Below are 15651 nucleotides of genomic sequence, written 5' to 3'. Positions count from 1 at the left end.
CTGACAAAAGGAGAGTCATATTGACATCAGCTGCAATAGTATGTTTTAGCCTCTCATATAAACTCAATAAGAAAATAAGATTAATTTAGTTCTTCCTGCCCCAGAAAGGAACAGGAGAAGCAAAAAAAGGAGTATTATTTTCTGTTGGGAGCCGCCCAGAGTGACTGGGGAAACCCAGCCAGATGGGCGGGGTGTAAATAATAATAAATAATAATAATAATTATTCAACAGATAGCTACTTGAAACTCTTGCAGAAAGCAGAGAAGAACAAGGGTGAATGGCAATGCTGTGATAGGCCTAAACAGTATCTCTCTAATTTTGATTAAAATGCAGCTATAAAAATATTTCTTTTATAGTCTTGGCTAGTTCCAGTTGAAAGGTTCTGATTCAAAATTGTTTTGCTTTTATTTGAGAGATCAAGCTATACCTTAATGTCTTGACTAAAGTTGCTTATTCTCTTCCATCCAGCATTATCCAGATGGTAGTTAACCCAACGTAGCAGGAGTTCTTCTGGAGACAGTTTCATTAATTGTTCTAATTCTTCCCCATCACTTAGCAAACCAATAAGAGCTGCAAAAAGTTTTCAGGAAAGCTGGTTTACTTTTTTACTTTTTAAATTCATTTAAGATTTCACATATATTTCTCAAACTTTAGACACAAATCAGACAAAAATGCATGCTTTATCATGTATTTCAGACTTTATATATTATTACCTTCATTTCTGGAGATTTCTATATCAGCAAAAAGCCCAACTTTAATGATTTGCCACAACAGTCCTAATACCAAATGTGGCTTCCCGTCTTTTAGATCTTGTGATCCAATATTGACTACTGTACAGCCAATAGCTGATGCAGAATTTAGTGCAAGATCTAGGTTTTCCTAGAAGGAAAAATAAAAATGCATTTTGATGTTGACAATAACCACAAATGCAAAAACATACAAGTATAATAAAATGGTAGTGAGGCAAACAAAGGATGGGTGGTATCAAAGTAACATGTCCCATCCATGCAAGTAATTCTGCTTGCACACACCTCAAATCTGCTCTGGAAGATTGGGGAAACCCCTAGATCAGATTTAGGGGGTGCCCAGGGAAGTTCCAATTGTGCAAGCAGAAATCCTTGCGCTGATGGGAACGTGACTTAGTGCAACTTTGCACTGATGCTGATGGGGTTTTTAGCAAAGATTTGTATGAGTTTTTCAGAAAGTCATTTATTGTTGTTGTTTAGTCGTTTAGTCGTGTCCAACTCTTCATGACCCCATGGACCAGAGCACGCCAGGAACTCCTGTCTTCCACTGCCTCCCGCAGTTTGGTCAAACTCATGCTGGTAGCTTAGAGAAAACTATCCAACCATCTCGTCCTCTGTTGTTCCCTTCTCCTTGTGCCCTCCATCTTTCCCAACATCAGGGTCTTTTCCAGGGAGTCTTCTCTTCTCATGAGGTGGCCAAAGTATTGGAGCCTCAGCTTCACAATTTGTCCTTCCAGTGAGCACTCAGGGCTGATTTCCTTAAGAATGGATAGGTTTGATTTTCTTGCAGACCATGGGACTCTCAAGAGTCTTCTCCAGCACCATAATTCAAAAGCATCAATTCTTCGGTGATCAGCCTTCTTTATGGTCCAACTCTCACTTCCATACATCACTACTGGGAAAACCACAGCTTTAACTATACGGACCTTTGTTGGCAAGGTGATGTCTCTGCTTTTTAGCTTTTTAGAAAGTCTTTTTAGAAGGTCATTAAGCTTTTTAGAAAGTTATTAAGGTAACTTAAATGATGGAAATCAATGGTGTCTGAATAACTATTCCAGTATTATCTTCTGAAATGCCTATCCTGGTCACTAAACCAGATAGAGCACAGGCACTATCTGTTATTGCTACTTTTACCTTGTTAGTCATTAAAAGAGCCATTGTCAGAAGACCCCAAAGAACATGTACTCTAGGGTTTCCAAATCATTTCTAAAGCAATATAGAAATTAGACATGCTTTGCTCTGTAAATGTAGTATCCATGTAACAAAACTGCTTATTGGAGCAACACAAGGTCATACCACGTGGCACAAATTCACAATGGCTTTGCAACAAAAAAAATATGTAGAAATGTTCCCAGAAGCTATCTATAATCAGAGGTTCACATGTCTTTGTTTTCGGGAAGTGGTAGTAATAGGGCTACAACAACAAATGAAAATAAAAGAACTGGAAATTTAAACTACAGTGGAACCTCAGTTCCCAAAAGCCTCAGCTGTCGAACATTTCGGTTCTGTTTTTGAATGTTTTTTGGAACTTGAACGTGTGACGTGGCTTCTGCTGAGTGCAAGAAGCTCTTGCAACCAATGGGAAGCCACACCTCAGTTGTTAAATGTTTCGGAAGTCGAACCGTCTTCCGGAATGGATTACGTTCAATAACCGAGGTTCCACTGCACCACAATAATGCACTGTTCTCATTTTTTATTTTGCAAAGTACTTTCAAGCAGTCCTTCTGAGGTAGATTTGAAATACTTAGGTTAGGGTTGTGCTGTACTCACAGATATAGTGAATGGAGTAAGCTTCTTCTTATTAATAGCTCTTTCATCAATTGTATCTGGTTGGGATAAGTTAATCATTTTGCTGGGGAAGAAAAGGGAAATATTTAATTACAACTTTCTGAAAAATTATCATCAGTCTCATGGAAAGGACAATTTTAGCCTTCAGCTACTTTAACAATTAAAAAGGATTTTGGCATACCAAACTGGCATACCAAATCTATAGCATAACATCAACAGCATAAAATCTACTACTGGAAACTGTAGGACTATAAGGAAGTATTAATATTAGGAATATTAATAGTGAAGCCACTCTACTCTCTGTAGAGTTTGGGCAACTGCACAATGGATTGTATATAATGAAGATTAGGCTACTCAGTGTCTGGCAACATCCTTGGGATTCTTATGGCACTTTCATAGCATACAGAAAGCAGAAAGTTATTCACTTAGAATTTACATCACACTTTTATGTTTAATGTTCATTGAGTGTAGAATCAATTAATGACTAACATACTCTGATAACTACAATACTTTCACCTGACTTCTTTGAAACCTAGGACAGAAAGGCTGCCACATAACAGCAATCACTTTTTAGTATAGAACAAGGCAAGCTACAGATGGGGTGAAATATCAGGCTGTGGGTGTTCCTCCTTCACACACTTGAAGCAACCTCAAAGCCACTTAACATGTGCAGAAATGGCATGTGGTATTACAATTCTTTGTAGCCCATGCCAGTTCAGACTTCAGGTTGGGGAACTGCATGTTTGATGCTCCTCCAGGTTATTTTTATTATTATTTTATACATACATATATTAATAATAATAATAATAATAATAATAATAATAATAATAATATACCGGTGTGTGGGGGTGTGTGTGTGTGTATATATATATATATATATATATATATATTGCTAGAAAAGAAGGTTTGTATTTCTTCAATCAGTAAAATATATTTATATTGTTGTTTCTAAAAATTATACCCTGCTTTCCCCTTTCACAAAGGAGATCAAAGTCGCTTACAAATAAAAAGCAACAATCAAGTCATTAAAAATACATTCACTCCATCTTGAAAAATGTAGGTTAACGAAACTGAAAGCACCAGAAAAAGCAAAAACACAAAACAGTACTAAGGAACCAATGCATGAAACATCAGCTTGCAATTTGAGCTTTTTTGCTGAATAAATACAATCTACCTGATTGTCTCAATGGAAAATCTGAGACCAGCAGACACTATGGAACACATCACCATGGAGTGTTTGCATATTATGTTTTTGTAAACATTATGTGAACAAAATGCATGGCTGACTCACTGCTCATGATAGGAGAGAAATAAACCATGAATGCAAGCTTATTTATTTGAACAAGCTATACACTGCTTACCTACAATAGTCTATAAGTTAAAATACAATTAGCCCTGAGTCAGCCACTTCATGGTTTCTTTCTTTCTTGGTCATGACTTACTGCTACATACGAACAAGGCCACTGTCATTTATATGTAGATACAAAAGAGACTGATACCAGCTAACAGCAATTATTTATAATTGCCTCTTCTTGTGTTTATGAAACCACCACTCATGCAGTGAGTGCCAACAGCTATGTAACAAAAAAACAAGCCTTCTAAGAAACAAGAAGGGTATAATAGCATGTTCAGGGGAACCCCGAGGCTTGTAGAAATACAGTACAAAAAGGAATAAGAAGAAGAAAGAAAGCATGAGGAAGAAAACAAAAACAAAACACAGTCCAATAAGGACCACGGAATGCACTGTCTGTTGTCCGGAGGAGAGGGAGGGAGAGAGAAATTGAGAGAAAGGGAAGCATCAGGTGCCCTGCCTGGAGGAAACAGGTGATTGCAACCCTAAACAGGGGCATTCTTTTTAGCCTGTAACATTTTGCTGCAGCTCCCAACTTTTATATTCTATTAAGGAGTATGTGGGGCAGTGCAGAAGCTTCAAAATGAAGGCAACACAGGCTTTAATTCCTATTCATTTCATCGAGAGAATTAAGAATGCACTTAGCTGTCTCACTGAAAATCAGCGAGTTCTCATCATGCTTAACTGGATCATGCTTCATGTGTTTCAACATGAAAACTCACCAGTCAGCTTGGTTTTTTTGTGATCTTTTTTTTAAAAAAACCCAACGTAATGCTAAACATACCAAAGGAGGATGCCATCAGCAAGTGACTTAAAAAGGCTATCATCTGTTGGATCCATAGGGAGAAGGTGCTTACAGTCTGGGTCATCGTGAAGAGCCTTGTTTATCCAGTTAACAAAAGCAACCTTTTCCTCCTCTGGAAAAAGAAAGAGAAAAATCTTAATCTAAAAACCAGGACAATTACAAAACATAATCACAAACTGAAACTGAAAGGGACTCAATGGTCCATCTAGTCCAAGACTTGAGGAAAGAGATTCTATAGCACAATTCTTGGGCAGATTGTCCCACTTCTGAACGAGTGGTTAGGAAGTTGTAATATTTCTCATATACAGCTTCTCCAGTCTATCACAGGGTTGCCATACGTCCAGAATTTCACAGCCATAGCCAGTATTCGGCCCTCGTAAGGAGCATCCAGGCGGAAAATGCTTAAATGTCCAGGAAAATCAGGGCGTCTTATGGCCCATGCTGGAAGTGTAGATTTTAACAAATTTCATTAAAAAAATAGCTTAAAAACCTCAGTTGATACATTCAGCGTCAAATGACCACAGAATGCTGGCCATTTTGGCTGGTGCTGATGACAGCTTGAACCCAACAACATCTAAATGACATCTTGTTGCCTATCCCTGATGTAGAATTTATCATGGTCCGAATAGCCTTATGCACCAAGGAATACGTGTATCCAGAGAATACTTTTAAATTATAAAACTATAATGTTACTCTGGAAAGTGAACTTTAGCATATAGTGATTTAATTTTTGTTTTAATATTTGCTCTGGTATACATATCAGATTCTCCAGAGAGCGCAGTAAGAATTATTGAGAAAATCCAGCAGGTCAGCCTTGAAATATCAGCGCTTCAGCCATTTTCTACTATTCTATATAAATGCTACCTTTACTTCTACAGGATTTTTTTATTTGAACAAATGACAGGTTATTTACCTGAATAAGAGTGTTGGGTCCCCTCGCTAGAAATTGGTGATGTTCCTCCAATTGCAGTAATTCCCTTTTTCTTGTTTATGGATTTCCGGAAGGATTTGCTAATATCTTTACTTTTCAGTTCCTGAATAACCTGGAACAAAACAGAGAGGAACAGTTTCTACATGCCAGACTCAACAACAGAAAATATGATGCACAAGAGCTACCTGAGGAAAGCGCTTACCTATGTACAGAGGCTAGGGGACTGCATTGAAAAATTCAGAGAATTATGAATTTTGAAGGATAACTGCGTATAAAGTTGCATATTGCTTTGGAAATTTCTAATTAGGCAAGTTCATATTTAAATGCAAACAGAACTTAATTTTTCTCACACTCCTTCCACCTTCCAATCCTTTTCCAACCAGTCCAAATAACCACTTAACCCAACCACAGTATGTTTTAATAAAGCTGTAATGTCAAATCAGCAATGTAGGAAAAGGGAAGAAAATAAGAGAAAGGAGAGGGAGGAAATAACTAAGCAGGGTGAAATAGAAAGAAGTGGGCAAGTATACATCTTCCTGGAAGGGACTCTATAGAATAAGGAAATATATCACTAGTGCAAAATATAACACCAATTTCTTCTCTCTCTCTCAAAAGTGCATGCAAAGATACTGTGATTTCAGATTATGCTAAAGCAGCACTTTGATTTTTTTTTTTAAATGATGCAAATATGTTTAGGATAATTTTACATTATCGTTATCAGCTAAAGCTGCATAATAGAAGCTGAAGCTGCATAATAGCCAATCAACTATGTAACCATTAAGCTCTTTTTCCTTTCAGACATTACTGGAGATTGCTAATTGCAGTCTATATGGTATATTCACCCATCATCCCGTTCAATTATGCAAGCCCTCCCTATCTTCCGATGAGACACTTTGAAAAGTTCCATCTTTTAATAGGCTACATCACTCCTGCATCATTAATCTTTAAAATGCACTACTTTAAAAGTGCTTTTAAATACTATTTTAAAAAAAACAGCACAGGTTAGCTGTCACCTTGTAAAAACAAAAATGCTCTGCACCGCTTTTATGAAGTCTGAAAATATTACCTGGTTGATAAATGTTTCTGTGTTAGTCCTGGGCTCTTATAACACATCTGTTAAATGGCTAGCATCCAGAACCAACCAGGTAGTTTATTAATAAAAAAAGAGCAGCAACACAAGTGATACTCTTATTCATGTCTACTCAGAGTTAAGTTCCACAGGCCTCAATACAGCTTATTTCTATGTAAGTGTGTACAATGGTACCTCAGGTTACATACGCTTCAGGTTACAGACTCCGCTAACCCAGAAATAGTGCTTCAGGTTAAGAACTTTGCTTCAGGATGAGAACAGAAATTGTGCTCCAGCGGCGTGGCAGCAGCAGGAGGCCCCATTAGCTAAAGTGGTGCTTCAGGTTAAGAACAGTTTCAGGTTAAGTACGGACCTCCGGAACGAATTAAGTACTTAACCCGAGGTACCACTGTACAAACCTGCAGCCTTAAGGAGTAATCCAATACTAGAAATATGCTGCCTGAGGGGCTGTAGATGGTGGAAGCCCCTCTATTCCCTTTGCACGCCATATATGCCACCAACGTAACAGACCAATACACACCCTACCAGCACATCTGATGTGCTGGTTAAAGTGTGCCAAACAAATGGATGAAATAGAGTTATGGGGAAGATCGGGGCAGCATGGGCAAAAGCACTCTGGTTTCCAGTAACTGCTTTCCAGTTCCTGCTTCTAACTGTGGAGGCAGAGCATAGCAATCATGGCTAATAACCATCAATAGATCTCTTCTTTATCTTCTGAGCTAAGTGCATGTAAGATATGGCAGCTATTGCATCCTTTCTTTCTCTCTCTCTCTCTCTCTCTCTCTCTCCTTCTCTCTCTCTCTCTCTCTCTCACACACACACACATATCCTGCCAGCAGTGCTTCTTGTATAGGATTGCTCAGTTTGCTGTAGCAAAAGCAGTAAAATATTCTTCCACCAGGTTGAGGATCAACACATTTATTGTGGCATGGGCTTTCACTGAAAAAAAGGTTTATTTTAGCCGATACATTTGATAAAGAAGGATCTTCCATTTATTCTCAGAACTATAAACCTTTAAATTGTTATTCTGCGTGCGTCTGGTCACAAGCTCTTTCTTCCAAACCCAACATCATTGATGAATACCAGTGAACGTTATGGAATCAGGAACCCTATAGCCATTCCTCAACTAATGTGGCAGGCAAATCCATTCTTTTACTGCTCACATTCCTGGTGTGCTGATACAGTACATAAAGGTGTGTTGTGTAAAGCAAAGCTACAGTATGTAACCCAATATGCTTCTAAAAGCACAGTTTAGTAATGGCCTCATGCTTCATTTATAACCAACAGTACTAAACTAGTTTACTATGGGTAAACAACAAAGCCTGAGAAAGTGGTTGACTTACTGATACAAATTCTTCGAAGTTGATTTTGCCATCCTTGTTGTTATCAGCCACTGCTATAATTTTTTCTACAATTTCCCGGACTTTATAGCCAGGCAAGGGAAGGCTTGCTTCTTTGAAAAGATCCTGAAGTTCGTAATCACTGACATAGCCACTGTTATCGATATCTGTAAAGATAAAATATCATACCTGAGGAATCACTTCTCCTCACATGAATCTACCCAAAACCTGCATTCATCATTCAAGGCCCTTTGTTGTGTGCCTCCCCCAAGGGGAGCTGCAGAAGGTGGCAACATGAGAACAGGCCTTTTCAGCAATGGCTTCCTGGTCGTGGAATGCTCTCCCCTGGGCGCAACATACATGATATATATTTTTTTCAACCTGTTGTTTTGCACAAGTCAGGTATATTGGAAAACTTGTATCTCAAATCTAAAAAAAAAAAAAGGCTGTGAATAGAATGGATCTCAGGCTTCTGGAACTTGTAGGAGCCACTACCTTATTTTTGGGTGACCCTGTTTTCATTCCAGACTGACAGCAAACTCAGGTGGCTGAGTGCCTACTAAAGAGAATGGCGGCAACAGTCAACTAAAAATGGGGGGGAAATCCAAAGTTGCTGTCAGCTTCCTCACTCCTGCCAGAAGATTACCTAGCTGTATCTTGAGATACTCATGCCTTCCTATATTGACAATGGACAGCTGACTGTTTTTGTAAAGCAATGAATGTTATACTCTTTCTGGGTACCTTATGTTGCCTTATTCCAATTCTAAAAGCTCCATTTTCACTGAAGTATAATTTTTCAGAGGCTATTTAAAAAAAGAACACAGCATGCTTGTTGTCTGCAAGCCTTGTGGATAAAGACTAAAGGGAACCTAAAGAAGCCAAAAGCTTTCTGAAACCATTTCAGAAAGCTGAGCCCTAAAGGTGTACAAAGGAGAAGAGCAACAATTTATAGCCTCAGTTAAGCATGCTATTGATTTTTCTTTTTTTCAAGTGACAAAATTATAACCTTTAGCTGTAGAGTTATTTATTAACAGTAGCCTCTACAAAATAAGCAAGTATCACAAAGTACAGTTCTCTTGAACTATAAATGAAGAGCAGTGTGAGGAAGTAAGGGAATCCTAAAAGATTAATCCATAGACCTTCAATTGCTTCAAAATATTAGTTTACATTCTATTATAAATATTGATGGGAACTGTGGTCTTTGAAGTGAAGCTGGATATAATCAAGATTATTATTTGCAAGAAAAAGCAGTGAATTGAGTTGGATCTGAAGGTTCCCTTCCACTGATGGAAGCTGTCCTTCCATTGGAGAAATGAGAACCTAATCCAAATTGACATATTTCAAAAAAATGCAATGTTATGCATTCAAAATCAGCCCCCCCCCCTTTTTTAAGAAAGAGAGAGGATATTTCTTCCCCTCCCCTTTGGCATGTGTAGCTAGCGCATTCAAATGTCTTTAAACCACAGGGACAGAGACAGCCTATGAAACACTCAGGGGGGACTATGGCATGCTTCTTTAAATGGCAATCTGTTTGGCCATCCCAGAACAGGACAGATCAAAGGGCCTGCAAAAGCTCTGCACACATACCTATTTTACTGAATGCTTCTTTTAGTTCCTCCAGTTCCTCACGAGAAATGGTTGTTATGTTATTCTCCATCTCTTGATTTCCAGTTGTTTTCAGTTCTTTATTCCTAAGGATAATCAACAATGCATGTAACAAAGACACAAGCAACTGAGCAATGGCACTGTGCAGTACTGTAAAAGTATTCTGTAATTAATATTATATCAATTAGTATTTCCAACCTATGCTATTTTGAGTACCTAGACACCACTACCAAACCAGGGTCAGTACATGCTTTATTCCCATAGTTCTCACCATGCAGATACAACTTTATCAGTAACAACAGCTGGCCCAATGAATGTCTCCTGAATGATGACAGACGCAGTGGTGTAGTGGCAATTTAGCAGTGCAGGAGCTCATCATGACAGCCCCTATAGCCATGACCCCACAGACAGTCCAAAAAAACAGGGAAGGGTCATGGCTCAGTGGTACAGCTTCTGCCTTGCATGTAGAAGGCCCCAGATTCAGCCTCCAGCATGTCCAGGTAGGACCAGGAATGTTCCCTACCTGAAGCCCTAGAGACCCTCTGCCAGTTAGCGTAGACAATAATATGCTAGATAGACCAGTGGTCTGACTCAACATAAGGCAGCTTCCTGAAAAATGCAGCAACTGTGCTGATCCAAGATATATTACACCACTCCTAAGAGCAGACTAAATTGCAGCTGAGTTACAGAACAGTAAGTTGGCAAAGGGCCACACAGCGATCAGCACGTTGGACTTTGGCTTGGGAGCCTGGGCTCACACCCGTGAATAGCCATAATGTTCACAGTCGCACCTTAGGCTACTCACTGACTCAACCAAGCCTATCCCAGGGTTACTATGAGAAGGGGTGGTGCTGTGGTCTAGACCACTGAACCTCTTGGGTTTGCTGATCAGAAGGTCGGCGGTTCGAATCCTTACAATGGAGTGAGCTTCCATTGCTCTGTCCCAGCTCCTGCCAACCTAGTAGTCTGAAAGCACACCAGTGCAGGTAGATAAATAGGTACCGCTGTGGCAGGAAGGTAAATGGCATTTCCATGCGCTGTGGCTTCCATCACAGTGTTCCATTGCACCAGAAGCAGTTTAGGCATGCTGGCCACATGACCCGGAAAGCTGTGTGGACAAATGCCGGCTCCCTCGGCCTGAAAGCGAGATGAGCACCACACCCCATAATCGCCTTTGACTAGACTTCCAACTGTCCAGGGGTCCTTTACCTTATGAGAATAAAGTGGGGTAACCCACACTCAAGTGTGCCAATCTGACCTCAAAAAGAACATAAGAAGAGCCTGCTGAATCAGGCCAGTGTCCTGTCCTCTCAGAGGTCAACAACAAGTGGGACATGGGCACAACAGCTCTCTCATTTGCTGCTTCTGACAGAAGAGGTGGAGCACATCCATCATGTTTAGCAGCCAATGAGAGCCTGATCCTCCTTATTCTCTCTTAAAGCCATACAGGTTGGTGGCCATTGCTGCCTCTTGCAGGAGTGAATGCCAGTTTAACTATACACGGTGTATAGGGAAGGGACAAAAGTTTTTCTCCATTGACTTTCACCGTACCAGGCATAATTTCCATCATGAACGATGAGCAAGATAAAGATGCGTATGTTAAACTGCAAAGTAGCCTACAATCTGCTATTTCATACGCTGGTGAAGCTCATTACAAACCAACAACAAGAAAGCAATCTATATTTCCCAACATATCTTTTAATATGACACTTTTGTGTCTCTTAAAATAGTGCAAGAAAGGCTTTCACCAGGTAGATGAATAAATACAGCAGATGGTGTAAAACAGGCATGTCTAAAGTCCATTTTGGGGGCCTAATCCGGCCCGCTGGTTGGTTTAATCTGGCCCCTGTAGCAGTTTATTTCCTGGGGTAAAATCCCCAAAAAAGGTCAACAACTTCAATCCTAAGAAAAGCTCAGCAACTTTGGGGTACAATTGTATAAAAAAAAAGCTCAACAACAACAATGTTCACTTCATCAAATCTGGCCCTTTTAAAAAAAAGTTTGGGCACCCCTGGTGTAAAATCAAGGTCAGTGACTACTGCAACATGTCCTTGATAAATAATGGTGCATAAATAGCAGATTTATTCCAGACTCTCCCACATATAACTCCACTTTTTTAGTTACTCTGCAATGCTTACTCAATGTTTTTGAATTATTGCGACCAAGAGGGGCACTCTTGCACTACTGTACAACAAAGGCAGGAGTGGGGGGCAGAGATCTGGAACTTTTGTGGCATGAAAAGTTACAGCAGGAAGTTAAAAGACATTTGCTGATGTAAAACAAGGCAGCATGACTGCCCCAAAACTTTCACAGGGACCATTGAAAGCAGGATCACATATAACTGCCCCAATCCTATTGTATCAGCCATTTACATTTTTTAAAGCATGGTAATTTATGCAATTAATATAATATCACATCTAGCCTGGCCCTTAACTGCCAAAAGCTATGGAACAGAAAGATTAGCTCTAGGATACTTTGGGAGCTTTTATTGCAAGAGAAAACTGGACAGACCACTGGCAGTGATGCTTTATGTACACAATGGGGTGGAGGAGAAAGTACAGGCAAGCTGCATAATATGAACCAATAGTTGCCTCCCAACAATATTATTCTTTTCCTTCCCTTTATGCAAACAAAATAAAACAAAAATAGCAATGTTAATATGCACATGGCTCATTGTCTACTGCAGACACCAAACTGAACACAAATGGTGAATAGCGTCGATGATGATCTCAATCAGTTTATCTATAGAAAAACAAAACAAAACAACCACCAGGTTAATTTAATTGTTAAAGTTGTTATTAGAGACCCTTTTCCGGATGACCCAACACTGAACTTTAGGCAGGTAGTGAATGGGGAAAGGGCTTTTTTGTGGTGGCACCCCTAATTCTGGACTGTTCTCCCAAAATTGTTCCTTAGGCACCCAGCTTGAGGAACTTTAAACTGGCAGACTAAAACTTTTCTGTTTGTCTAGGCCTGGGATGCCCAACAGGGGACCCATGGGCTGCAAGGCACCCTCTGACACCCCACTTGGTACCCAAGGCCACCTGCCCCTCCCATTAAAAAAAATAATAATAATTGAGGAAGTATATGGGGTTGTTCGGCTGAGCAGCTTGCCTTCGTTTTCCCCTGAGTATTATTTTTGGGAGTGTGTGCAAATGTTAGTAAGCATTATACAGGTAACAATCCAAACAGCAAATATAATTTTTTGTCTAAATAATATTAGATCTATTTGTAACAATTTTTAAGCAATGATCATATAACACTATGTGTTATGTAGTGAAGTTTCACCCTGGGCCAGCAGGGGGATACTGTATATAGTTTTCACTCAGGTCTGTAGATAGTTTTCACTCAGGTCCACGTCAGTTATTTTAGGCGGGAAACGCTGGGCTGTTGTTGCTACAATGTTGACAGACGGCTGCCTATAAAAGCAGGCCGGCTGAGCTGTTTGCAGTCAGTTCTATTCCAGCTTACAAAATAAAGAGCTACTTGGAGAAATCGCTGTGTCGTCTGCTATGTCAACCCACAACTCGACTCTCACCGCGTACACCTGAGAGACTACCAGGGAAACGACATTCCCGTGGTAGGCGTTGGCCGGTTCCAGATTGCCTTCAAGGATTTTTCGAGCCTGCTCCGGTTGGTGGTGGTCGAAGGTCAGCGGCCAAGCCTCCTAGGGCTAGACTGGTTTGATGCCCTCGGCCTGGAAGTCACCGGCATCAACTGCATCTCTAACGCAGAGACTGAGGGTCTGGTCAAAGACTTTGCCGAAGTTTTCGACGGCACCTTGGGGCAATATACAGGTACGCCCATCTCCTTTAGCCTTGATCCACAAGTCGCCCCCATCAAGCTAAAGCCACGCCGGGTTCCCTTTGCTCTCAAGGCTAAGGTGGACGAACAACTGGACAAACTGATCGCCCAAGGAGTTTTGGAGCCGGTTGACCACGCCAAGTGGGAAACCCCCATCGTCACGCCTGTCAAGCCAGATGGGTCAGTGAGAATCTGCGCTGACTACAAGTGCACGATCAACAAGGCACTTCAGCAGCACGCTTATCCGGTTCCTGTTGTCCAACACCTGCTGCATTCCCTGGGTGAGGGTAAGGTCTTCGCTAAGCTGGACCTTGCCCAAGCCTATCAACAACTGCCCATCAATGATGCCACTGCTGAAGCCCAGACGATCGTCACCCACCGGGGGGCATTCCGTTGCCGCCGGTTGCAGTTCGGGGTGAGTGTGGCTCCTGGCATCTTCCAAAGCCTTATGGAGCGTCTCCTGCAAGGGCTTCCGGGCGTGGTACCATATTTTGATGACGTCTTGGTGTCTGCAGACTCACACCAGCAGCTGTTCGAGCGCCTCCGTGCCGTGCTGACCAGGTTCCAAGAGGCTGGGCTCAAGGTAAAGAGGGAAAAGTGCCAGATCGCCGTTCCACAGGTAGAGTTCCGGGGCTATCTTATCGATGCCTCCGGCCTTCACCCGACCACATCCAAGATCCGCGCTATCCAGCAGGCCCCCACCCCAAAGAACAAGACGGAGTTGCAGGCGTTCCTGGGGCTGCTGAACTTTTATAACATGTTCCTGCCCCACAAAGCCACGATGGCTGAGCCTCTTCACCGACTCCTTAGCACAAAGACGCCTTGGGCCTGGGGTCATCGGGAGACGGCGGCCTTCAACGCGGTCAAGGCTCTCCTTTCATCAGACAGTGTGCTGGTACAGTACAGTGAATCCAGGTCGCTGGTCCTTGCCTGTGACGCCTCACCTTTTGGCATCGGTGCTGTCCTTAGTCACCGTTTTCCAGACGGAAGAGAAGCACCGCTCGCCTACTTTTCCAGGACGCTATCTCCGACGGAATGGAATTACAGCCAGCTCGACAAGGAGGCACTGGCACTTGTGGCTGGAGTGAAGAGGTTCCATGAATACCTCTATGGCAGGACTTTTGACCTCATCACTGACCACAAGCCACTCCTGGGCCTCCTCGCCGGTGATCGTCCAACTCCACCGGTCCTCTCGCCACGCATGCTGCGATGGACTGTTTTCCTGGCTGCCTACCACTACCGGCTCATCCATCGCCCCGGGAAATCGATGGGCCATGCTGACGCCCTCAGCCGTTGCCCTCTTTCAGCATTTGTGGAAGACCCGGCTCCAGCTTCAACGCTCCTTCTGATTGAGGATCTTCCGGCAGCGCCTGTATCGGCTGCCACTGTGGCCTCCGCGTCTGCCCAGGATCGCACCATCAGCCGGGTGCTCAACTGGGTGTGGAGGGGGTGGCCACAAGGGCCTTTTGCATCGGAGTTCCAGCCCTTCGCAACCAGACAACATGAACTCTCAGCTCATCGCGGCTGTCTGCTGTGGGGAGACCGCGTCGTGATTCCCCAGGGACTCCGTCAGCGCGTCCTGGAGGCTCTGCACGTTGGCCACCCGGGAATTGTCAAAATGAAGGCGTTGGCTCGGTGTTACGTCTGGTGGCCTAATATGGACGATGCCATCACTGCCTGGGTGTCCGCCTGTCAAGCGTGCCAAGAGTCGAGGCCTGCACCACCGGCAGCTAAGGGACACACCTGGGAGACGCCAAAGACACCCTGGTTGAGGGTGCACATCGATGTGGCTGGCCCCTTTCACGGCCGGACCTTTATGGTAGTGGTGGACGCCTATTCCAAATGGCTGGAGGTCGCCCTGATGCCCTCCACCACTACCGAAGCCGTCATCCGGGTGCTGCGAGGCCTGTTTGCAACGCATGGGTGTCCTGATGTCCTTGTCTCTGACAACGGACCGCAGTTCATGTCAGGCATGTTTGAGCGGTATCTTTTGGGACTGGGCATCCGCCATGCCCTAACGGCACCCTTTCATCCATCCAGCAACGGGCAAGCGGAAAGAATGGTGCGCTCGGCAAAAGAGGCACTGGTGCGCCTGGACCGGGGAGACTGGCATGAGCAGGTCGCCGAATACTTGTTCGTGCAACACATCACCCCTCATGCGGCCACAGGGCGGAGTCCTGCTGAACTGCTT

At 42.6% G+C, this 15651-nt stretch overlaps 1 protein-coding gene across 1 annotated transcript in view; it reads right to left on the bottom strand.

Annotated features, from left to right (window-relative positions):
• PLS1 (plastin 1) overlaps nucleotides 1–15651 on the bottom strand; it is a 56119-nt gene that overhangs the window by 23737 nt on the left and 16731 nt on the right. Inside the window, exons 2-8 of the mRNA XM_079977941.1 lie at nucleotides 9639–9742; nucleotides 8055–8218; nucleotides 5604–5733; nucleotides 4670–4802; nucleotides 2517–2598; nucleotides 714–879; nucleotides 428–570 (exon numbers count right to left, since the gene is read on the bottom strand). Coding sequence (XP_079834067.1) covers nucleotides 428–570; nucleotides 714–879; nucleotides 2517–2598; nucleotides 4670–4802; nucleotides 5604–5733; nucleotides 8055–8218; nucleotides 9639–9708 — 888 coding nt within the window. The 5' untranslated portion in view covers nucleotides 9709–9742. The remainder of the gene's footprint in view (nucleotides 1–427; nucleotides 571–713; nucleotides 880–2516; nucleotides 2599–4669; nucleotides 4803–5603; nucleotides 5734–8054; nucleotides 8219–9638; nucleotides 9743–15651) is intronic.

The sequence above is a fragment of the Podarcis cretensis genome (assembly GCF_951804945.1).
Source record: "Podarcis cretensis genome assembly, chromosome: 5".
NCBI classification, from domain to species: Eukaryota; Metazoa; Chordata; class Lepidosauria; order Squamata; family Lacertidae; genus Podarcis; species Podarcis cretensis.
This window is presented reverse-complemented; position numbering and strand designations above follow the sequence as displayed.